The sequence below is a fragment of the Bos indicus x Bos taurus genome, chromosome 4 (genome assembly GCF_003369695.1).
Source record: "Bos indicus x Bos taurus breed Angus x Brahman F1 hybrid chromosome 4, Bos_hybrid_MaternalHap_v2.0, whole genome shotgun sequence".
Taxonomy (NCBI): Eukaryota; Metazoa; Chordata; class Mammalia; order Artiodactyla; family Bovidae; genus Bos; species Bos indicus x Bos taurus.
The window spans coordinates 63,809,103-63,834,520 of NC_040079.1; the positions used below are offsets into that span (position 1 = coordinate 63,809,103).

The following is a 25,418-nucleotide window of genomic DNA, read 5'->3' on the forward strand; positions in this document are numbered from 1 at the left end:
AGACTTGCGGCATGGGATCTGTGGTGAGCATCGTTCGCCTGCCCGAAGTCGGCCTTTGGTGGGGAGACATATGGGGATTGGCTAGTGAGAGTTCGAGTCCCGCCCACTGATGGTGACGACAGGCGGCGGTCCTACTACTTAAGGCGTCGTGGCCTCGCCCGCCCCGCCTTAGCTCCCGCGCTAGAGAGAAACATGTATCGTTTCCGATCACAGCTCTTCACGGGGATTTCTGCTGCCGCCATCGCCCACTCTTACCCGCGCCGCTTCTCGCCTCTGTTGTTAGCCGAGGACTCGCCTCTCAGCCGCCCGTCGCACAGACGCACGAGTAAAAAGTGCAGCTCCATCGGCTGATCCTCGCTAAGCTAGAGTTTAGGCGGCACCGGGCGTCCCACGATGCCGAAGAATAAGAAGCGGAACACTTCCCACCGCGGTGGCAGTGGTGGCGGCGGCTCAGGGGCAGCTGCAGCGACGGCGGCGACAGCAGGTAAGAAAGTATCCCCGCCGCCGGCATCCCAGATACCGGCCGGGTTGGCGAGTCGCTTTGCCTTGGGCACCTGGGAGTTGTAGTTCTATGCCTCTAGACGTATGCGTTGGCGGGGCGCCTGGCGTGGCCGGCGGACTACGCTTCCCAGCGTGCCCTGGGAGCCGAACCTCGCGCGATTTGGATCTGGCGTGCGAACCGAACTCTTGGGCACCGGCCGCGGGGCAGGGAGAGGGGCAGATGGGTTCTTGCGCCTGAGAATGGGTCGGGGTTGGGGGTGACTGGGAGCTGGGCGGGAGAGGAAGTGTTTTCAGAGACTGGTACTGGCTCTCTAGAGCTCTCTTTGACAGAGGGTGGTGCCGAGCTTGGAGTTGTGTCCATGCTGTCACTGGTCACCTTTGACCACTCGGCTCCAACATGGAGTTCTCGGGAATGCCAAACGTCCGGCGGGTTTGGACCGGCTCTTGCGTCACGCGGCCTGGGCCTTGCGCGGTGGAGCCGGGGTGACGCAGAGGAGCCCATGTGGCATCCCATTCGGCTGCCTTTCTGTGCATCCCACGTGTGCACCTGGCCCGGCCGAGGCGCCAGAGGCTGGGATCCACTGTCCCAGCGTAGACTCTGCTCCTACCTCTATCTGGCACCCGCACAAATCCCGAGCCCCCAGCTCTCGGGCGACCCGTCGAAGCCAGCTCCTACTCCCGGGGGCAGAAACTGCGTGCTCCTTTGTGCAGTATTTTGTAGGTTCTCCGCTGGGAGCCCGGAATAGGCGGGAGTGGTGAGGAGCTCAGATTGCAGTTAGCCAAAAGTTTAGTTAGTTTTTTTTTTTTTTTGATTCCTCTTTGCAAAGTCGAAACTTTTCCTGGATGGGTAGGTGCTTAACTGAATTAATGATTTTTTAGTCCTAACTATACGGCTAAGAAAAAATGACTTCAAGCAAAAACTCCAACGAGACACACCATACTGAAAGCTAGTGTTAAACCCGGTAAAATCATCTCACTTAATAATTGCTTTATTGAAACTTTGAAATTAAAATTACCTCAGATGTTATCACATCGAATCTATTAGCCATATATATTTGTGAATACTGTTGCTACTTTAACCCTCAGAATGATATGCCTTTGTTCTTTAGCAAATAAATAGGCCAGTCTTTTTTTAAAGAATTGGCAACTGATAATTTAAAAAGCAAGACGAAAGCTTGCTATCATGTATTAAATATTTAATCATTGACAGTAGAAATGAATTATTATAGATGCAGCCCCCCCTTTTTATATCTTTATTTTGATTGAATGCTTGCTTTCGGTGCTCATGAAGTTCATTCTTGATCAAAATATAAAATACATCTAGTTGCTGTGTGAATTGATACCTCTTTACCTTTCTGCTTCGTTTTCTCGTCAGAAGTAAACATTTAAATTCTGTCTAGAAAGTCCGTATTAATTTTAATTCTTCAAGTTTACCTTTTGTTGAAACAAACACAGAGATGGAGCAAGCTAAAGTCATTTTGAAAATGGTAATGGCCTCCTTGATTCGCTAAGGAACATGTATTGCCTTCTGAAGCTTCCTGTCCAGCCTCCTTCCTTCCTGGTACTTAGAGAATAATCTCAGAAGGCAGTGGGGGGTTGCCTTTCAAATTTTACTTCGAAATTCTCATTTGTGACTTTTCAGCAGCAGGAAAACAATTCTTTGATAGTTTATAAAACTATACATGGTTGGACTATCTTTGGACATTTACACTAGAACTTGTTAGCTGTGCTTGCCTCTGATTGGGGCTTGGGGGTGAGATTTACTTTTTGAAAAGGTTAAGTTGGTTCCACCTGAATATTACTTACTCAAATAATAGTTGAGTAGAAGAGATGGAAAATTTTCACAAACTTGTACTTAAAAGTCTCTTACCTTACTGGTATTTTTAAATATCATCTGTAGAAGAAATGGGATTCATATGAAATCTTCACAGGTACAACCAAGAAATAACCAACTTCTGTCTATCGTCTTGGGTTTCCCATTTAAATACTTTTTAAGTTAGTGGAGGGGGTCCAGGAAGCTAATAAAATTGACCTGTTGTTCAAGTGTGTGTGTTTTTCATAGCACTTATTTTGAAGAGAGCATTTTTAGGAAAGAACAAAACCTTGTTAGTAAGAAAGCCCTTTAAGAAGTAAGGACTTAATGTGTCTAAAAGGCCACCTCATTAATGGTAATTAGGAACACAAGGTGGGTGAGTGTGACCTATATATTAGATACTCATACAGGGTTTTTTCCCCTTGGTTTTTTTTTTTTTTTTTTAATAATCTCTTTCCCCTTGAACTTTGGGAAATCATTGAAACTTAGAGAAGGGAGCTGAATAACACCTGGATAGGAAACTCTTTTTGACAGTTTAAAAATAGACTGAATGTGAAAAATAAAAGATGATTTGTGGATAAATATTAGTGGAAGTTAAGCAGATGACTCAACTATTGCCATGACTTCAGATCATGAAAACACATGAAGACAGATCCAAAAATAGAATATGATGTCATAGGTCTTTGTTTATTTGTTTATTTTTTCCTAAGCACTATGATTAGGAAGTTTTGGTGTCTTGGGTTCATTGCTTATTCTTTATACTTCACTTCTTTGATTGGCACACTTTATTCTCTTTTGGAAAGCAAGCAGATTTGAAGGCTACTTGCTTCCTGTGTTGATTTAAAAATCTGCTAAAGCCTCATCTCTGTTTTGATTTTTTAAAGCTATAAAAAAGACAGCAACAGGCTTAATTATACTCAGAATTTTTGAGAAGCCTTTCTTGCTGCTGCTGCTGCTGCTGCCAAGTCGCTTCAGTCATGTCCGACTCTGTGCGACCCCATAGACAGCGGCCCACCAGGCTCCCCCGTCCCTGGGATTCTCTAGGCAAGAACACTGGAGTGGGTTGCCATTTCCTTCTCCAATGCATGAAAGTAAAAAGTGAAAGTGAAGTAGCTCAGTCCTATCCTACTCTTAGCGACCCCATGGACTGCAGCCTACTAGGCTCCTCCGTCCATGGATTTTTCAGGCAAGAGTACTGGAGTGGGGTGCCATTGCCTTCTCCGAAGCCTTTCTTAAGGTGTATTAAATGATACAGATTTCTTGAACATAGAGACCTAAGAGATATTTAATGCAATCTTTGATTGGAACTCAGAGTTAAATCAGGTGACTCATGGTCACTTTTAGGGTGGAATTGGGGACTTCTTTTAACTCAGTGCTCAGTGTAATTGAACTGAATAATCTTTCTATTAATATGAAATTCCCACAAAACAAAAATAATTAGAAATGACAGTGACTAGGAATATAGATTTATTCCTTAGATTAATGAAATTGAGAGGAAGATTCTGGTTTAAAAAAAGATTTTAATTTTTTAATAATAGCACTGATATTTTAAAACTTTTGGGTATATTAGAACATTTCTTTTGAACGTGATTTGTCTAACAGGCTTTTTATGCTATATCAAATACCGAAACGTCTTTTTAAGGTCTTAAAATTCGACTCTTAATTGACCAAAAATACACAAACTTTGAAAGAGCACTATCAATCTTCCCAAGGGAGTGACTAGGAACAAATGTTAACGTGGGCATCCATCATAGTAGGAAAGTCATCATCCAGCTTAGTCACTAGTCACTACAGTAAAGTAGGTTTTTAAAATACTGTAGTCATTTCTGAAATTGGCATGTGAAAAAAGTCAAGTCTTGAACATTGCTCAAAGTCTTCAAAGCAGATTCCCAATTTTAAGCACACCATGCTTACAATTTATCAGCTTGCATCTTGCCTATAATTCTTTACTTGCAAACATGAGACAACTCTGTTAAGAGGACTCTTGAACAGATGCTTTCTCCAGTGGACTTGGCCCTGTGAAGTCCACCATAGAGTGCTGGTATGGAGGGCCTCTGTGCAGTGCTTGAGGACCATTTCATAGTCCTGCCTCTTAAGTTATTTGTATGCTAGTTCGCAAGACTTCTCAGCTCTTCTGTCCTCCATGACTTGGGAACAAAAATCCTGTAGTTCACTGCACTGGATATCATGTAGATAGTCCATCAGAGCTCTTAGTATTTTCTTACACATCTTACCAACACTGTAGTTCTTTATCTATCAGTCACTTCATCCAGTTGCTGTCATTATTTTCTGTGCCATGTTGGATCCACTTGTCAGCATCTAAAACTTCTATCTTAAACTTTTTTGATCCTCTCAATTCAAATTGTCTTACTTAAAACTACCATCCCACAACTCAAATTTCACTTTGTATTAAGACATGTGTAACCTAAAAACTAACCCATTCACCAGTTAATGTTATTCTCATTGGAAAATACATTTGTCTTATTTTTATGTTGATCTATTTTTATCGTCTTCATGATTTGAAGTAATTGGGAAGTAGTTTTTTTATCCGTAATACTGTTTTTTGTTTTCTTTTTTTACCAAAAATGGTCACATACTAGATGATTGATATATTTCTGCAGTTGATGTATATTGTAAATAGTTGGTGCTCTGAAATAATACATAGTAGGTGAATTGACTTATATTAGGAATATTTAAGTGTGTTCTTTTGTTAAAAAAAAATTATCTCTTAGTAAGTTTGGGTTTTTATTGCTGGCTTGTTTTTAAGTAAGTTTTAAAATTCCCAAGTTAAGTATTTGCATATATGACAACAAAATCATTTACCTCCACTCTCTTTTACCTACTAGGTGGCCAGCATCGAAATGTTCAACCTTTTAGTGATGAGGATGCATCGATTGAAACAATGAGCCATTGCAGTGGTTACAGCGATCCTTCCAGTTTTGCTGAAGATGGTATGAGTTTTCAGTTTAGATTTGCGACGTTAGATAAAAGGATGTTTTAGGTCGAGGAATTCTTGTAGCTAAATGTTCTATTACTTTTCCCTATCTGCTTTTTTCTGTTTAAAGTACAGTGGTTGGTTTTATTATTCCTTAGGGCCAGAAGTCCTTGATGAGGAAGGAACTCAAGAAGACTTAGAGTATAAGTTGAAGGGATTCATTGACCTGACCCTGGATAAGAGGTGGGAATTACTGGAAGCTGTTTTTATTCTGGGTGATTTTGATCAGCCACCTTTTATATAAAATATGTGCAGTTATTTCTTTGAGCATTATGTTTTCCTAAAACTTGATTTGTTTACTTTGGGTATTTTGTTTTTTGGGCTTTTGGGCTTTTAATGTAGATAGGAACATGCCACTAGAATTTAGATTAATAGATTAGTTGTTGTTCTAGAATAAGAGCACATATCTGTGTTTGATAATTGAAGTGTATTTGTTGAATTAAAAGTTAATCTTCAACTAGAAGGGATATCTATTGAGAAATACTAAAGCCAGATTGTTTTCTTACTTAACAGTAACTCTGGAAGGAAATTGAAACAAATGGAATTAAAAACCCCAGAAGATGCAAACAGGATCTCTGGACTTTTGTACTGTTAAAAAAAAAAATACGTGTTTACTTGAATATGTAATGTAGAAGAACATGCCTTATACACTGAAACTATGAAGTTCTATGTGGCCATTTAATGTTGTGGTTATTAAATGAATAAGCAGAAAAATGCTATGATATGTAGTAGGGTGAGTTGTAGATGAAAATTAAATTATTATTTGAAAAGTGGTGTGAACATGAAAATTATATGTTAAAAAGTCTATAAATAGAAAAAATTTAGAGGAAATTAGGCTTTTACAAGTCTCATTGACTGATGGTACACTCCAGCTGTATCTTCTTTCTCTTATATTTTCTTTTAAATAGTGCGAAAACAAGGCAGGCAGCCCTTGAAGGTATTAAAAATGCACTGGCTTCAAAGATGCTCTATGAATTTATTCTGGAAAGAAGAATGACTTTAACTGATAGCATTGAGCGCTGCCTGAAAAAAGGTAATGTCCTTACTTTACACAGTCACAGAACCTAAAAGGAATTTGCTGCCTTCTGTGCAGTAACATTTGTTAATAGCACTAAAAGTCTGGCTCCCTCTTGTAACCTTGTACCTGACAGGGAATATATCAGTCTTGTTAGTAATCACAATCAAACTTGTTAGCTTTTGAAACTAGTTTCAAAATGTAAAAATGTAGTAAGCATTTGAAATTAGGAAAGATTGGGGTGGGTTGTCAACTTCAGTTGTATTAAAAGAGGTGTTTGCCATTCTCTTGTACATAACAAAGGCTTGAAAACTGTGTCAAATGTCAACAAAAAGTATTATTTAAAAAGCCATCCTACTTCATTTTTCTAAAATTAAAACAGTATCATAATTATCTACCTCATTTTCTTATTTAAAACATTGATCATACTTTCAGTTACATCATTTCAGAATATCCCTTGGAATATTTGAATTCTTGAACTTTGTCATAGAGATTCTAGAATTCATATTAGGATCTCTATGATGAAAGAACTTTTGAGAATAAAGAGAGACCTTAAAGATTAAGTCTAGTATTATCAGAGACTTTCAATTTTAGAAAATGCCAGAATTCAAAAGGTTTGGGGATACCAGCTTAATTATTTTGCCAAGTAAGAACATTTGTCTTTATTCTCATTTTCCCTCAGGTGAAAGCTTTGTCAAGAATGGGTGTTTGGAAACCTTTGGTCTAATCTACCACTCACTGTGCAGAGAAATGAAAGGCCTAGGAAAAGCGAGACTGGTCTAAAGTTATATAACTTGTTATTGGTATAGTCGATAGCAGAGCCAACTTCTTCGAGATACTACAATGGCTTTGTTAAAAGTATTTATATTGAAACTGTATCCTATAAGGTAGTTGGACTAGACCTATTAAAATTTCTTTACAACCTGCATAGACATTTATCAAATAATTTAAATTCAAAATTTATGCAAACCCTTTGGTGTATACAGTTCTCAAGAGAGTTAATTTACACTTACCTTTATATTAACATGCTTCCCTGGTGGCTCAGACAGTAAAGAATCTGCCTGCCGTGCAGGAGACCCAGGTTTGATCCCTGGTCAGGAAGATCCCCTGGAGAAGGAAATGGCAACCCACTTCAGTGTTCTTGCCTAGGAAATCCTATGGATGGAGGAGCCTGGCAAGTACACTCTTTTGGGTTGCAAAGAGTCAGACACAAATGAGTGACTTCATTCACTCACTCAATCACTTATATTAATGTATTTGTATAGTTTTAAAGACTTTGTTATTTATAGTTGGCTGTGCCATGCACCTTGTGGGACTTTAGTTCCCTGACGAAAGATCGAACGAAAAAAGCCCTCTACACTGAGAATGTGGAGTCCTAACCACTGTACCACCAGGGAATTCCCAAGAATACCTGTTTTTAAGCCCTTGCTTATTTAAAACAATATTGGTGGAGGAAAGTCCTGAAGATTTAGTTTACCTCATGGGCTGTGTACATCTGAAATGCTTGACAAGTTATTTCAAGGGCTATTTGTGCACTATTCTGTGAGTTCATGAAGGACTTAGAAAGTCAGATTAGCTTGAAATGCATTATGTTGCTGACCTGTTACAGTACTCTTCTTTAAAATAGGTGTTAATTTCCATTTTACAGATGAGGAACTGTTTTGAGAATAAGAGTAATGGTTGAAGGTCATTTGGCTAGTATGTGATAGATCTAGGATTCAAGTGTGGCCTGCTTCCAGAGCTTGAGCTCTTTAACCTCACTAGATTTATAGGTCATGCCAAAGCCTTGAGCATACTTTGAGTTTCATAATTGGTAGATGCTATTTTGAAATAGAACAAATTTGGGAAATTGCTGCCTTAAGAAGTCTACTGAAAATGTCATAATTGCTGATGACTTCTTTTATAGGTAAAGGTGATGAGCAGCGTGCAGCTGCAGCATTAGCATCTGTTCTTTGTATTCAGTTGGGCCCTGGAATTGAAAGTGAAGAGGTTTTAAAGACTCTTGGACCAATCCTGAAGAAAATAATTTGTGATGGAACAGCTAGTATCCAGGCCAGGCAAACTGTAAGTACAGAATTTTTAAACTATAGATCTATCTAGGCATGATACTCAGACCTTGTGATAATCTAGGAAAATAGCATCTTCAAAAATATAGAAGGTTTTTATTATCATTTTATTCTCATTTGTTTTTTAGTGAGCAGACTCAATATGACAGTTCTTTTCTTAAATTTTCTGTTGCTCAATAGAACATCACTTAAAGAGCAGTCCTTATGAAAGAGCTGAGTGCTGTAGTTACATGGTTGGATATGGTTGATGTAGGGAAAGCTGACTTTTGAAATATTCATCTGATTTGGGGGGTTTGGAAAAGCTTTCATTTTCTAATTGATATTTACCACTTACATACGTAAGATTGTGAATTTTGGTGGAGGAGTTGGTTGTTCGTTTCTGTTATGCTAAATAAGCAATTTAAATGATCACACAAAACATCTTTTGCTTTATTACAAAAATATGAGGCAGTCTTAGTGGATTTAGGAAGTGGATTTGAATCTTATTGGATGTTAAGAATCTTACGGGCCTTAATAGGTCATAAGAATTTATTGTTAGTGAATTTGAGTCTTAAGCTGTTTTTCTAGCAAGAGAACCAGTTTGTTTAAAACTTTTTAATACTAATTATTAGCCTCCTCTTTAATGTTACTTAAGGTAAATGATGGGCTCTCCTGGTGGCTCAGTGGTAAAGAATGCACCTGCAATGCAGGAGCTGCAGGAGACTTGGGTACTTTCCTGGGTTGGGAAGAACCCCTGGAGGAGGGCATGGCAACCCACTCCAGTATCCTTGCCTAGAGACTCCCATGGACAGAGGAGCCTGGTGGGCTACACCCCACAGGATCGAAAAGAGTCAGACACAACTGAAGCAACTTAGCACCCATGCACGCAAGGTAAATGACATTACTGTTTCTATCAGGTAAACCCTGACGTCTTAGTGGCTTAATAAAAGTTTATTTTTTGTACATATCAGTGCCCAGTCAGGTCAGCAAGGTCCCTCGGCATGTCCATCTTGCAGCTCTGCCCTGCGTTTAGGTTCTTCTCAAGTGGCAGCCGTGGTAGTGAGACAAGGAAAGCTGGAGGACAGAGGCAGGTCACTTCTGCTGAGAGTTCCTTGCTTTACCAACTGTATGTATAGATGCTAGGAGGAGTCTAGAGGAAAAGGAGTCGGAGTTTGGTAACTTTATAGGAATCTCTGCCCCCCAGTAGTTAGTAATCTCTTTACCTTTCTGTTGTTCCTTTTCGGCTAGTTTCTTGCAGCTTTAAAACTGCTCAGGAGTATTAGGGGCATTTGAAATGTTTGACAGAAAACACTGTTGATTAGGTATTTGGGGCGATCACTTAGTTTTGGTTGTGTGTGAATTGTTGTGGTCATCCAAGGCACTGTCTTCATCCTTCTCACTCTTGCTGTGAATATAAAAAAAGCAAAATTCTGGCATTCTTCTGCATATTAGTAGAAGGAATCTTGATTAAATGAAGGCAGTCCTACTTTTTTTCTCTTAGGAGATGTGTCCTGGCTTCTGCTGCTTACTTAGGAGAGGATTACGTATTGAAATTTTCTTTTACTGAAAATAATGCTTCAGCTACTTTCGAATTTTAACAGTGTCTAATTTTTACAATAACTTAATGAGAATAAAAGAGTGGCAACAAACAGATTAATATTACAAGTGTCCTCGTAGTACTGAAACAGAACTCGCTGAAATTGGAGGCATATGAATGATGCCTTTAAAGACTTACACCTTAGTGGTACTTGGAACAACATGAGGGCATTTTAGTGATAACGTATGGAGAAAAGGGAATTGAAGAGTAATAAAGCCTTATAAATTTCAAATTCTGCTTTTAAATAATTAGCACAAGTGTTCTGAGAATTAATGGCTCCTATAATGTTAGAAGTAGATTATATATAAATATACTGAGTCTGTTTTATTAGGTAGATTTTACCTTGGAAATCTTGGATGTCTTGTTGTGAACAAGACATCACTCGCTCAGTTGTTTCCAGCTCTTTGTGACCCCATGGACCGCAGCACGCCAGGTTTCCCTTCACCATCTCCCAGAGTTTGCTTAGATTGATGTCCATTGAGTCAGTGATCTTATCTAACCATTTCATCCTCTACCACCCTCTTCTCCTTTTGCCTTCAATCCTTCCTAGTATCAGGGTCTTTTCCAATGAGTTGGCTCTTTGCATCAGGTGGCCAAAGTATTGGAGCTTCAACTTCAGCGTCAGTCCTTCCAATGAATACTCAGGGTTGATTTCCTTTAGGATTCACTGATTTGATCTCCTTGCAGTCCAAGGGACTCTCAAGAGTCTTCTCCAGTTTGAAGGCATCAGTTCTTCTGTGCTCTCAAATCTGTGTATAACTGCTGGAAAAACCATAGCTTTGACAATACGGACTTTTGTCGGCAAAGTGATGCCTCTGCTTTTTAATATGCTGTCTAGGTTTATCTTAACTTTTCTTCTAAAGAGTAAGCATCTTTGGAGTTGGCTTGAAATGATCTGCTGGATTAATGAAGGAAGACCCAAGAGAAATGGAGTAACTTTGCTAAAGTTGAACTCTTAAGTTTACTAGCAGACCTTACTGGGTTTTAGCTGAAGCCCACTTCCCTTAACTCTTAACCCTGTTTTTTCCTTCTTTTTATACTATACTTGGGACCTAACATAGTCATGTAGCTGATAAGTTTTTCACGTTGAATTTATAAAAGCAGGAATATGTAAAATTAATAAGAAAATGGCAAAAATTAATGTCTGATTTATTTTTTGCTTTTTTTAGTGTGCAACTTGCTTTGGTGTTTGCTGTTTTATTGCCACAGATGACATTACTGTAAGTAGAGAGCCTTTTGAATCCAGTTATTTGCACATTTCTCATTTAAGATGGTACTCTTATTTCCTGCTCTTATGCATTAGGAGCTGTATTCAACTCTGCAGTGTTTGGAAAATATCTTCACCAAGTCCTATCTCAAAGAGAAAGACACTAATGTTATCTGTAGCACCCCTAATACAGCACTTCATATCAGCTCGCTTCTCGCGTGGACATTGTTACTGACCATATGCCCAATCAATGAAGTGAAGAAAAAGCTTGAGGTGTATGTATTTTTTGTTCTTATTTTATAAAAACAAGAGTTATTGATATAATTGGTTGTGTTCACATAGTAATGACTGGCTGTTCTCCAGGCATTTCCATAAACTTCCAAGTCTCCTTTCTTCTGATGATGTAAACATGAGAATAGCTGCTGGTGAATCTTTGGCACTTCTGTTTGAATTGGCCAGAGGAATGGAGAGTGTAAGTATCTGATGGGTGAAAATGCCACAAGAACCATTATTCTGTCATTACCCTCACAATTAAGAATTGGATGGTAACTCAAGAGCATGGCCCACTTGAGAACCTAATGATTGGTTGTCCCGCTTCTTGGCAGTGATGATGTAATACTTAATAAGAGCATAAACCAATAGTGGTTGGTTGGTAGAGCAGTATTTGAGTGTAGTTCATTATACTTAATCATTGCTGCCTACAGAACTGAAGTTTAAGTACACTCTTATTACTCATGGAGAGTCGTCCTGTTTAATCTTTTGGATCTGCTTGGATTTCTCAGACCTGAGACACATTAAGGTAATTCAGGCACTTATAATAAATGTCAGACAAATGGATGAAATACGATGTCAATGTAGATTTGGGATTAAGTCAGATGAGTTTAGTTACCATCATGTTTAACTTTTCTAAGCCAAGTGTGTTATTTGTTCAGTCCTATTCGACTCTTTGTGATCCTATGGAATGTAGCTTGCCAGGCTCCTCTGTCCATGGGATTCTCCAGGCAAGGGTTGCCATTTCCTTCTCCAGGGGACCTTCCTTACCCAGGGATGGAATCTTGGTCTCCCACATTGCAGGCAGATTCTTTACTGTCTGAGCCACCAGGGAGGTCCTTTCTAAGCCAAAGATGAAAATAAACATGTCCCTTTAGCCTGGGACATGTGCTTTGTAGTTCTCTACCGCTGGCCACTCATGGTTGCTTTTTTTCTTTTCTTTTTTTTTAAATACCATAATTTTGCTTTTGGAGGTATTTGAGTTTGTGGTAGGTGACCGAGAGATGATCCACCATCCTGGTGGTATTCCAAGTTTAGCACTGAAAAGTCCTATGTCCTGAAGCCCTTTATCTTAGGCTAGCTATATGGAACAGTTGGTCACCCTGGTTTGTGACCTCTATTGTGAATCTTGGGTTACTTCCTAGCTGCTTTTCAATTTAAGGAGAAAGATAATTTTCTGGAATGATGCTTTTCTGCAATTAAAGAAGTTAGTTAACAGTGGATAATTCTAAATAAGATTAATACATGTTTTGAGTTGCCTTGGTTTTTCACATTCCATTCTTGGCCTGTGTTTGGCTGCCCCCCACCCACTCTCCTTATTTTGAAAGATAGCTGGTATGAATGAAAAGTAAGTTATTCACACTGTCAGTAGCGAATGAGTCTCCATATGTGAGAAATTGGACTCAAGTTTAGCAATCAATTTAATTTTATTGAACTAGTTAATAACTTCTTAATCTCAAGGCACAGAAGCCAGATGTCCTAGTTTTTAACCTTGTATTCCTCTACTGACTAGAAATGGTCATTTCTTTTCTTTTTCCTTTGAAATGCATCCTAAAAGTGAACTAATGATGCAGTTTAAATTATATATGTTGAATTTGTTTAAATTTGCATAAATGTAAATAGTATTGCCACCTGCATATCTTACCTTCTCTGACTTAATAAATTATATGTGATAGTCAAGAGCAGTCACTCAAACATGTTTAATTTGACCAAATCCTTGTCAAAGACAAAAATGAACTGTGTTATAAAACAGAACTTAAGTGTTTTGTTTGCTATTTTTGTTAAGTAAGTTTTGTGTTTGTTTCTTTTAAAAAATATTCATTTATTTATTTGGCTGTCTTGGGTCTTAGTTTTGGTTGGTAGGCTCGTCGTTGCAGTGGGCAGGCTTCTCTAGTTGTGGCAGGTGGGCTGCAGGGGGCGCAGGCTCAGTTGTGGTGCACCAGCTAGTTGCCCTGCAGCATGTGGGCTCTTCACTGACAAGAGATTGAAGCCACCCCCCTACATTGGCAGGCGAATTCTTACCCACGGGACCACCTTGGAAGTCCTATTCTTACCTTTAAAGTGGAGGTGGTAATAGTTAATACCTCACAAGTTGTTGGAACAGGTGCCAAGTACAGTGTGCATGGAAGTGTCACTCAGTCACGTCCCACAGCTTGGACTGTATGCATGGGACTGCATGGAGCCCGCCAGGCTCCTCTGTTCTTGGGATTTTCCTGGCAAAAATCCTGGAGTGGGTAGCCATTCCATGAGTTGTTGGAACATGTGCCAAGTACAGTGTAAGTGGTAGCTATTCCTGCACTGTTAGCTGAATTGCATATCACCTCCCCCTTGCTAGTAGTCTGCTGCTGCTGCTAAGTCGCTTCAGTCGTGTCCGACTCTAGTAGTAGCCTTTTTGGCGCTCTCTAGTGCAACTTAAACTAAGAGAAGGACTATTTAGTGGGTTAAATTATAGGTCTTAGGGCCACGTGATAAACTAATTCAGGAAATTGTACCAAAATACAGTATTCTCAGACCGTCCCTAATTCTCCCTATTCCATCTTCCACCTAAGCTGACAGGGGCAGTGCTTCAGGACAGAGACACAGTGGAAATAAAATCTGGGGACTCAAAACACATTTCCCAGACCTTAAATCACATGCTTTTCACTTCTTGATTTTTATAGGATAACCGGCTCATGTAAAAATGTCTCCATACCCTGACAAAGACATTCTGCCTCAATTAGCGGGAGTGAAAGAATAAAAGTCTTTGTAGTTGAGTAGTCAGATAAAACCATTCTGGAAATAGTAATCAGCGCTTTGCAGTGAAGTGGGGCGGGATCAAACTCTGTTTTAATGTTAGGCTTCCCTATGTTTATTTCTTAACACTTAGTACAGCTTATTTCATTTGGTTTACAATCAGTGCTCCGGGGACTACTATATAGAAAATACTAGTGTAGGGCATGATTTTTGTGACCATCAGCATCTCATCTTGTGTACTTGAACTCAAAGTTTTCTGTGGTTTCATTTCATTTTAATTCCACTCAACTTTTGAAACCATTTAACTTATCACAGCTGTTATTTTGGAATGAAATAATTATCTTTAGACCTGTTTGAAGCATTTAAATTGTTATACTGAAACAGGCTGTATCATAAAAGAACTATAGCATAATGGATATTTATGTACTGTGTTTTATGTATTTTTAGAATATATAAATATATGTTACTTAGGCCTTTCCATAAACTTATGAGATGTGGATGGTATTAACTATCCCCTTTTTATATCAGATTCCTCTGATTAAAAAAATGTCTGCTGGGAGATAAGATTCTTGAGAAACACTGGCAGTGATTCCCAGTTCTTAGAACAAATTACAGTAATGCATAGTCTGGTTAATTTTTGGTGTATTCTCCCATATATATGTTTAAATCTTCCATACTTTTTTTTTTTTTTTTTTTTTTTGAGAATAGTACAAAAGAACTAATAGCCAGTGAAATAAGTAGGAAACTGTTAGTCCCTAAAATGTACTTATTTCTACAAGTAAAACAATTCTTATTTTGTTATGATGGAATCAAATTTAGTGAAATATAAATACAGACATCAACATAACATTGAACTGTTTTAATAATAACTTTTCAGTTTTGGTAACCATTTTTCTAGATGAAAGTTTTGTTAACAGGTGTCATTTCCAGCTAATTCAGCCATAGGAAGTTGAATTAGAAGATGAAAGAAAACATTCATTAGAACAGTTAAGAATATACAATCTCTAAAATACTGATAATAAGAAAATACTTGTGTACTTAAAAGAATATCTATGTTGATTTCAAGCTTATTTTCCATGAGTGTAATAATATTTTTCATTTTAGGCATTAACAGAAATTACATCTGTACCTTTTGACATGGAACAATTAATAAATATATACAGTACTATGTGAAGAATGCCCGAAATAAGAGTTTTCTTGTTTTAATAGAATAAGTTAAATGATTGTTACCACTAATGCAAAGAAGGTTACTAACTAGAGCTGGAGATGTCTCACCTTCTGTCTGCTTTAGTTTTGGTCAACTAAATAATTCTGAATCATTGCTTAGTTTTTAATGTGGTTGTAAAATTTAATTAGAGATGAAAAACACCCAAAATAGACTTCTTAAAAGTATAGCCATTTAAACTGTAATAAAGAAGCCTATAGTCAACTTAAGATCATAGCAAATAGTAATATATTTTGTGGCTTCCCTCCAAAAGGGATTAAAATATTTTTCTTTCTGAAATAATTTAATCACTTGAGTTGTGCACCTGATATAAATACTTGGTTGCTTATTTGAAATGTGGCCAGTAAATTAGAAATTAGGAGCTTTAAAAAGCATTACTAATAGCTTTGCTCTTTTGGTATAAAGAAATTTGGAGTTCTGGGAATACATGCCTTGGGGTCTGGGGAACCAGAGGGTAGAAACTATATTGATTTATGTGTATCTGACTGTCACTGAACTTGGAAGTCCCAGTAACGTCTTGAATACAGTTGGAACACAGTAAGTGTTGGTTGAGTGTATCTGGATATACTTAGAAGAGGAATGTTCATTATTTGGTAGTAGTGTATCATCTTGTAGACAGTATTTCTGGATTAAATTTTTGCCTGTTAATAAAGTATTTTTCTGACCAGGACTTTTTTTATGAAGACATGGAGTCTTTAACTCAGATGCTTAGGACTTTGGCTACAGATGGAAATAAGCACCGGGCCAAGGTAGACAAGAGAAAGCAGCGGTCAGTGTTCAGAGACATCCTGAGGGCGGTGGAGGTAGGCTTCTTAATGCTTTAATAATTAATTCTTTTGAAATTAGATTGTTTTAAGCCAGACTTGTCAGTTGGGTGATTTTGCTGATTGAACTTCACCTTTGAGCTAAATCATTTATTCATTTTAAGACTGAGCAGGTTTTTAACAACAAAAATGAAAAAATTTTCTTTTTAAACAAAAGAAAAATTAATTCTGATGTTATAAAGGTTTTTTTTTTCCTTTTGTTGATGTTGAAAAAGATAAAAAAGATTCATAGTGATAGAAATGTACTTCACTTTGGCGTACTTGCCATCATTCAAGACCTGGTGCTTATCATTAGCACATAGATACTTAGTATTGTATGAATAATGAATTATTTTTGTAAATAGTAAATTATTGCCTATCCTTTAGTACCTTTAAGCAGAGACCTTTGTGAGCTTCTTGGGAAAGCTAGGTGCTGAAAGCCGAAATAACAAAACCCAGCATATCATTTTCTGATGCTTGAATCCTTTCTGTAGACCTCTAACCTGCTTTAGCCTACCTGGCAAATAAATTGATTTAGAAACCTTTAGGGCTTATAGTGCATGGTTAAGGATAAGTTTCTTCGATAAATGTTAATAGGGAATTTCTTTCAAGAATATTAGTAAAGAGTCATTCAGTGTAACGTGTATGAAATTTTAGAATGGGAACTTAAAATACTAAAGCCCCACTCAGATCCAATTTTCAAGTGTTCCAGTGATTCTTATGTAGTCTGCTTAAGAACTACTCTCTTCATTTTAATTTACATTAAAAAAAGTAAAACCTAGGGTATAAATTAGTATACAGGTCCTCTGTGATCTAAATTTTTGGTTAATGTTAATACTAATTGCTTTATAATAATAATTTATGTTAACTCAGATAATACTTTATGTTTACTCAGGATGTTATTTAAAAAACAAAATGAGGGGAAAAAAAAAAAACCCTGACTCGAACAGACATACATACATACTAAGCATCTTGTTGGTCTTACAATCAGTGTGGTAAAAATCCCCAAATAAGTGATTTTCTTGAGTGGAATTTAGAAATAAACTATTCCTGTATTTAGATCCTGTAGCCTCCAAAAGATAAAATAATGGCATGTCGTAGATTTTCTGGATTATAACTGATTTCAGATTTTCTGTCTTTTTGGGTCCTCTCTGGGTAACAGATTTTAAGGCCGGTAGGATCCCACAGACCCTGTTGACAGGTCCCTCATCCCAGGCTGGTCATGGTAGAAAGTACTGACTCTCCTGAGAAAGATACATGTGAAATCTCAATGTGAACCAGTTTTAACAGGCCTCTTGTCTCCTCCCTCTGCCCCCCAACCCCCTCTTCTATCAATGGAAAGGAAAGCCCTGCATTTGACTCATATTCTGTCCTCTGGTGATCTCCCTCCCAGGCCTTTCCCACCCTCTCTTCTTCATCTCAGAATTTCTGTTCCTTCTTTGCCCTTTGATTGGTTCCCTATTCCTGCAGCTCAGCTTCAGTCTACCTGCATATCTCAGAGCCTTGCTCAGTGATCTTGTCTCTTTTCTTATATTGAAACCCAGCTTTCTTTGAGGGACTCTGCTTCCTTGTTGGATCTTGTTCAGTTGCTATAGAGAATGGTCCATTTGGGGTGTGGTTGTTTTGCCACGCCATTTCTTTTCATCCAAAACCCATTTTGAAGTTCGTGTATTAAATTGGTAAACATTTGATATGTTGGTACTTTGACATACAGTTTTGTTGTTTTGGTCCCAGTATAGGTCTTAAACAGTACAATTATCTTTTTAAGGAAAAATGGGGACCAGAGGAATAGTTAAAAAACAGGAAGTAGCAAAGCTGGAGTCTGGACGCACTGCACTGTGCTGTCTTTGAGGGCCAAACACTGCGGGTAGGTCCAGAGAGGGAATGGAAAGTGTCAATGAGATTTATCACTTAGGAGGTCATTCAGTTCAGTTCAGTCACTCAGTCGTGTCTGACTCTTTGCGACCCCATGAACCGCAGCACACAAGGCCTCCCTGTCCATCACCATCTCCTGAAGTTCACTCAAACTCATGTCCATTGAGTCGGTGATGCCATCCAACCATCTCATCCTCTGTTGTCCCCTTCTTCTGTCCTCAATATTTCCCAGCATCAGGGTCTTTTCCAATGAGTCAGCTCTTTGCATCAGATGGCCAAAGTATTGGAGTCTCAGCTTCAGCATCAGTCCTTCCAATGAACACCCAGGACTGATCTCCTTTAGGATGGACTGGTTGGATCTCCTTGCAGTCCAAGGGACTCTCAAGAGTCTTCTCCCACCACCACAGTGACCTTTATAAGACCAGCTTCAGTAGAATGATGGGAGAAAAACCAGACTGAAGTGGATTGAAAAGTGAATGGGAGGTGAAAAAGTGGAGATAGTGTGTCTTGACTTAAAAAACATGGCTGTGATGGGAAGAAGAGAGCTGATTACTGGATTGTAGGAGGGTTTGCTGTTTTAAATGCTAGAGACAGTTTATGGGAAAAGGAATCAATGGAGAAAGGAGCCTTTGAAAATAAAATGAAAGATTTGTGGTATGAGGCGTTGAAAGAATAATGATTAGTCTTGAACTGGGGAGGAGGGCCTGTCTGATTTAAGAGAGACGAATAGGTAAGGATACACATGAGTTTATAGGGAGTTCTTTCCTGGTGTCTCTGTTTTCTGAAATAAGAAATGCTGAAATAATAGAATCATACTGTTTTGTTGTTGTTTTGAGCTGTTGTAACAGCCCAAGCACTGTATATGCTTCACAAAACATGCTTATACCTCTAATAATTCTATGTGGTAGACGTATAGATAGCTTTTACAGGCAAGGGAACAGACCCAAACAGGTTAAATTACTTGCCAAAGTCACAAGCCAGGGAGTGGCATATCCATGTGAATCTAGCATTCACATTTTTTTTTATTACATAAGATCCTGTGTCTGCTGAGAGAGGTGGGGACTAAATGGACATGGGGAAGGCAATTGGATAGGTCCTGCCCAGTCAGATCCCATCGCTTTGTTTCTCCTGTCTCTGTGGAAATCACTTCCTCCCTTCCTGGGTGTGTTGTGTACTCAAGTCACTCAGTCATGTCTGACCCATGGACTGTAGCCCTCTAGATTCTGTCCGTAGAATTTCCCAGGCAAGGATACTGGAGTGGGTTGCCATTTCTTCCAGGGGCTCTTCGCAGCAGGGGTGGAAACCATGTCTCTTGAGTCTCCTGCATTGGCAGGTGGGTTCTCTACCACTGCACCACGTGGGTTACTCTTCCTTACTCATGATTTATTAAAATATAGAGCAGCTAGTTTGTTTTTGTCTCAAGTTCTGTCAGTATTCTGGATTTCTTCTCTGCTCATTTGGAAAACCCTATTCTGTATTTGTTCCTGTTTCCATTTCACTTCCACCACTACCTCTTCTTGCCCCATGGTTATACTTTAGAAATTGTCTTCTGGCAAAATTATTCCATTTCTTCCATTTCTGAAATCATAAATGTTATCTCATTTTCTAAATAAGAATCTTCAAAGGCCCTCTGAACCCTCTAGTTGCTTCTCCTCCTTTTTGGTTGGTCTGTTAGTTAACACTTCCTTTCCTAGATTTCTGCTTCCCTAATTTCAGCACTGTCTTATGGGGGCATCTTGTCTTTCTGACTTGTCCTATAACCCTCCCTACCCCAATCCTAAACCAGTACACGCATCTGACTTTTCCAGCAAGTTTGTTGAGTGCTTTTGAAATGAAAAAACATTCACAACAAGGTAGTTTTGCCATGTCTACAGCAGCTAGACAAGTTCTGCACTCTTTATGTAGGATAGTACTTCCACTTTCTAGTCTATTCATATTTCAAGGATGGAGGTATTGGTTTAAACCATACTATTCATTCCAACATGTATATGTGTATTTAGAAATTGTGTTTATGTAGGATCTCTTTAGATCATTTTGGTTCCTCTTAAAATTTTTATTCTTCTATTGACCAGGAACGGGATTTTCCAACAGAAACTGTTAAATTTGGTCCTGAAAGGATGTATATTGATTGCTGGGTCAAAAAACATACATATGACACCTTTAAGGAGATTCTTGGATCAGGAATGCAGTACCACTTACAGGTGAGTGGGTGACATCCTTTCTGTGTGTTTGCTTTTAAATTAGAGAGTAGTTTTGAATCTACCTCACTTCACTGCTTTTGAAATTAGTTTGAATATACAGACTGTTTTCAGTATATGTTATGCACAATAGCAAATTTATTTTTGAAAGTTGAGGTGAATACATATGAAACTGTCCTTTTTGTTTTTGTATAGTGTAAGCTTGGTGGGGCATCTCCTTGACTGTTGGAGCACTATTGACATCTTTGTAGGAAAGCAACTAGTTTGACATAGCTTTCTTGAATTCAGGGCATTGGAAAACAGTTTGGTCTTATGAGAAACAGAAAGAAAATAAGTGATGTACATTCATATTTATAAACTCCACATAACTTCTGTTAACCAGAATTCAGTTTATGTAGTAAAAAAAAGAAAACTGATGTTTAATACTGAGCCTTATTGCCTCTTTTATTTCAGTCAAATGAATTCCTTCGCAATGTATTTGAACTTGGACCCCCAGTGATGCTTGATGCTGCTGCATTGAAGACAATGAAGATTTCTCGATTTGAAAGGGTAGGTTTGGTTTTTGTTTTCAAGAGAACTGAATGCACAGAAGTGGAGACAAAGCTTTGATTCTGCCCGGTGATAGGCATTTAGCTATGTTTGTAAACTATTTAGTTCTCCATGGTGTTTCAGACAAAGCTGGACTAGTAAGTATAGAAGAAACTTTAGTCCATTTAGAGTATGGAGGGTTAAGAAGAGAAATTTTTATCCATAATCCTGTTAACATAGAAACTATTTTCATTTTTTATTTCCCTTTGTTCTGTGAAGTTTATATATTTAAGGATAAATATTGACAAAAGTATTTTTGTCTTTCATATCTGATGTCTTTCACTTCTTTCATATCTGATGACTGAGCCTAAACTTAGTACCAGATTCATTTTACAGATGAGGAGAACAAATGTGCTTAGAGAGTTTATAACATTAAATAGTGATTAATATTATTTGGCTTCCCCAATGGCTCAGCAATAAAGAATCTCTCTGCAATGCAGGAGACTTGCATTCAGTCCTTGGGAGGGGAAGATCCCTTGGAGAAGGGAATGGCTACCCACTCCAGTATTCTTGCCTGGAGAATTTCATAACATTTCAAAAATCCTTATTATTATTTTTACTAAGGTAAAATTCACATAACATAAAATATAGTGTACAGTTCAGTGGTATTGAATACACTTACAGTGTTGCACAACCATCACCACTATCGAGGTTCCAAACATTTTCGTCACCTCAAAAAGGAAACTGAGGTTTATTAAATATTCACTGTCTGTTCACCTCTTCTTTCCCCTCAGCTGCTGATAAGCAATCACTAATGTGCATTCTTTCTCTATGGATTTACCTGTTGTGGGTATTTCACAGACAGAGAGCCATATAACGTGACCTTTTGTGACTTTTTTTTCCACTTAGCATGTTGTTGCCAAGGTTCATCCATGTTGTAGGGTGGTCAGTACTTCAGTCCTTTTTGTGGCCGAATAATCCTCCATTGTATGGATACCCCACATGTTTATCTCTTTGTTAGTTTGTGGACATTTGGCTTGTTTCCACTTTTGATCCTTTTAAATCGTGCTTTTTTTGAACATAAACTTAGAAGTTTTTATTAGTGCACCTGTTTTCAGTTCTTCTAGGAGCAGAGTTGCTCAGTCATGTGTAATTCTGTTAACTTTTTAAGGAACCACCAAACTGTTTTCTACAATGACTGCAGTGCATTTTACCTTCCCACTAGCAATATGAGAGTTCAAATTTTGACATCCTTACTGTTACCTTTTTTTGTTTTTAATTTTCCTTTTAAGTTATAGCCATCCTAGTGGATGTGAATTGTTTTATTGTATGTTTATAAAATCTTTATATTTAATCACTTTGATGGACATATAATTGATTGTTGGGCATTTTAAAACTTTCTAATAAATACTAATATTTTTACATTTATTTCTCTTTTGGATTATTTCTTGGATAAAGTCCTTGCATGGAACGATAGAGCTTGATTATGATTTTTGAGATGTATTGCCAAATTACCTTCCAAAATTATTCTATTATTTTTAATTATTTTCAGTGTTGAATGAATGCCTGTAGCTATTAAACACATATTTGACAACATTGGTTTTATTATCTAAAAAATTTTCTTGACATTTTACGTTTGGTTATTTTTTTCATACAGAACCGTCATGTGTTAATCGTCTCCCTCATTCTTTGTGTCTTTTAAACATATAAAGTATATCTAAAGTCAAATTAGTTCATTTCTTTCCTTTCAGTCCGTGGCAACCCCACGGACTGTAGCCTGCCAGGCTCCTCTGTCCATGGGATTTCCCGGGCAAGAATACTGGAGTGAGATGCCATTCATTTCCTTCTCAGGAGATCATCCCAACCCAGGAAATGAACCCTGGTCTCCTGCATTGCAGGCAGATTCTTGATAGCACTGAGGCACCAGGGATGTATATATATAGTTTTAGTAGTACTTCAGTGCTTATAAGCAAGTTAGTTCCCTGCTCCTTTCTTTCTCATTTCTCAGGATTTCATTTCAGCCTTTAGTTTTTTCCTAGCACTTTGGTTTCAAATTTCTAAGTAAAATGCTTATACAGCTATTTCTTTATTTGATAGGTAAGGATTTCTGCCTTTTTACTTCTCCCCCCACCTTTTTTTTTTTTTTTGCTAAATCAGCATCATTGTTTACATTAGAGTCACATTATAATCTTTTTTCTTACTTTATAAGAATATCTAAAACTTTATTGGCTCACACATATTTTCCTCTTTTCCATTTCAGCATTTATATAATTCTGCAGCCTTCAAAGCTCGAACAAAAGCTCGAAGCAAATGTCGTGATAAGAGAGCAGATGTTGGAGAATTCTTCTAGATTTTTAGCATTTGAAGACCACTTTCTAATTTCTCTCTTTTTTTTTTTTGTAATTTCTAATGTATTTAATCTCTAGAGACAGTTTTTATCTTGGTCAACAGATAGCTTTTGTAGTAGGGGTTATATTATAATTTAATGTATATAGTATTGCAGATGGTAAGTCCTGTTTATTAAATATTCTTTGTATATATAATCACTAAACATAAAGTGTTTGTAATGTTTGGTCATTTTCTATTTATGAAAAAAGCAAACATAAGGTATTTCACTTGATTTCATGATGAGAAAAACTGTTAGCCAAAGTTAAATTTCTTATGCTGTGATTGTCAGAAATACTGATTATAATGATATAGATACACAAAGTTTTTAACTTAAGATCTTACACAGATGAGTTCAGGATACAATTTTGGGAGCTAGATCTGGAAAAGCTGCTGTTATTTTCAATTTTAAGTGGAACCTAATAATTTTGTCACTAGGATCAACAAAAGGAATTATACCATGCGACCATACAGCTGCACTTACAGGCCAGTCAGTCCATCCGTTGTTCATGATGAATTAATATAAGCCAGAAAAGTTGCTAACCTTGACCACTGAGGGCAGTAACACTAATTTTATCTGCTGTGTAAGACCTTGTGCTCTTTATTTTGAAATAAAGATCTTTTCACACTAAAAGTGCTTCTTTTCTAATAGAAGAAACATTTATGAATTAATGTATAGAGTTCAAAATGATAAAGTGGGGTAGGGAGAGTAAAACAGAACTTCCTCTTGTATATTTGGAAACATGAAAGTAAATGAAAAAAATGTAGCCGTATATCGTTGACATTCCAGCTACTTTTAAGACCATTGTTTCTTGGTTGCCCCATGAGGTGCTTTTTTTTTGACTTTATGGGAAAGTGGTAGGCATTTTGACAATGCACTAGGATTTTTTATTATGAAACTTTATGTTAAAATGACATTGCACATGGGGTACACAGTAATAAAAGGGGTGGAAGAAGCATGAAAATAAGGATCAAAATCCACAGGTATTTTTTCTAAACTAGTCTTCCTCTGCCACATCCTCAACCCCTCCTGGAAGGTCTGATACGTCCCCTATTCGCTGCCTCATGGAGCTGTTACTGCTGCTGGGAGGGTGAGTTCCAGCCCTCAGATATAATGCAATGGAAAACAAACTTGAAATCTCAAACCTGGGGTTGCATGTTGTCTCCTCTTTATATTCCAAGTAGTTTAGGACCATAGAGAAGAGATTGTAAGTAGTATTTTTTCTAAATTTTCAATTTACTATATACATATTTTAGAATATTAATGAATTTTTATTAAAGCAATGTATGGGGGTGGTGTAGTCACTAGTTGTGTCTGACTCTTGGCGACCCAGTGGACTGTAGCCTGCCAGGCTCCTCTGTCCATGGGATTTCCCGGGCAAGAATACTGGAGTGAGATGCCATTCATTTCCTTCTCAGGAGATCATCCCAACCCAGGAAATGAACCCTGGTCTCCTGCATTGCAGGCAGATTCTTGATAGCACTGAGGCACCAGGGGTGTATATATATAGTTTTAGTAGTACTTCAGTGCTTATAAGCAAGTTAGTTCCCTGCTCCTTCCTTTCTCATTTCTCAGGATTTCATTTCAGCCTTTAGTTTTTTCCTAGCACTTTGGTTTCAAATTTCTAAGTAAAATGCTTATACAGCTATTTCTTTATTTGATAGGTAAGGATTTCTGCCTTTTTACTTCTCCCCCCCAACCCCTTTTTTCTTTTTTGCTAAATCATCATCATTGTTTACATTATAGTCACCTTATTTTCTATTCATTTCTGAACTGGATGGTTTCCTGTGCTTACGTTACCGTTCTCATAGGACATCTTGTCTTGGTTTTATACACACATCATTTAACTCTCCAGAACAGTTCCAATAAGTCTGTAAAACTCTTTAATCGCTTTGTCACATGGTCAAAGCCCAAAAGGATATTGAATTCTTTGTTGTTTCAGTCTAGACTACTTTCTCTCATCTGAGTGTACAGCTGTTGCTTGAGACTCCATCCTGGGATCTGTTTTCCACTCAAGTTGGATTCCACATCTCCTGGACCCCATGTCTTCGCTATTAGATTATTTCCCTGTTAAAGTGGAATGAGTGAAACTTCTGGGAATGAGTGTATGGGAAGTTGATTATGTTGAAACTTTGTGTGTCTAACAGGTACTTTGGCTTGGTATATAAAATTCTAGGTAGAAAACCAAACTTGGGATTTTGAAGGCATTGCTCTACTCTAATTAAAA

At 37.8% G+C, this 25,418-nt stretch overlaps 1 protein-coding gene and 1 long non-coding RNA gene across 3 annotated transcripts in view; one reads left to right on the plus strand and one right to left on the minus strand.

The window, feature by feature from the left end:
• On the plus strand, window positions 1–23,824 carry IFRD1 (interferon related developmental regulator 1). 2 transcript variants are annotated; one of them, XM_027539559.1, is made up of 12 exons: window positions 1–484; window positions 5,161–5,265; window positions 5,408–5,492; window positions 6,218–6,342; window positions 8,231–8,388; window positions 11,136–11,186; window positions 11,270–11,448; window positions 11,537–11,645; window positions 16,070–16,204; window positions 20,152–20,280; window positions 20,731–20,826; window positions 23,066–23,824. In XM_027539559.1, the coding sequence occupies exons 1-12, from the start codon at window positions 394–396 to the stop codon at window positions 23,153–23,155; spliced, it is 1,353 nt and encodes a 450-aa protein (XP_027395360.1). In that variant the 5' UTR covers window positions 1–393; the 3' UTR covers window positions 23,156–23,824. The 2 variants fall into 2 exon arrangements, with proteins under 2 accessions (XP_027395360.1, XP_027395362.1); XM_027539561.1 differs by lacking the exon at window positions 1–484 and adding an exon at window positions 1,349–1,463.
• LOC113891481 overlaps window positions 9,302–25,418 on the minus strand; it is a 19,890-nt gene continuing 3,773 nt past the window's right edge. The window contains exons 2-3 of the long non-coding RNA XR_003510771.1: window positions 9,593–9,774; window positions 9,302–9,519 (exon numbers count right to left, since the gene is read on the minus strand). This is a non-coding gene — a long non-coding RNA (uncharacterized LOC113891481). The remainder of the gene's footprint in view (window positions 9,520–9,592; window positions 9,775–25,418) is intronic.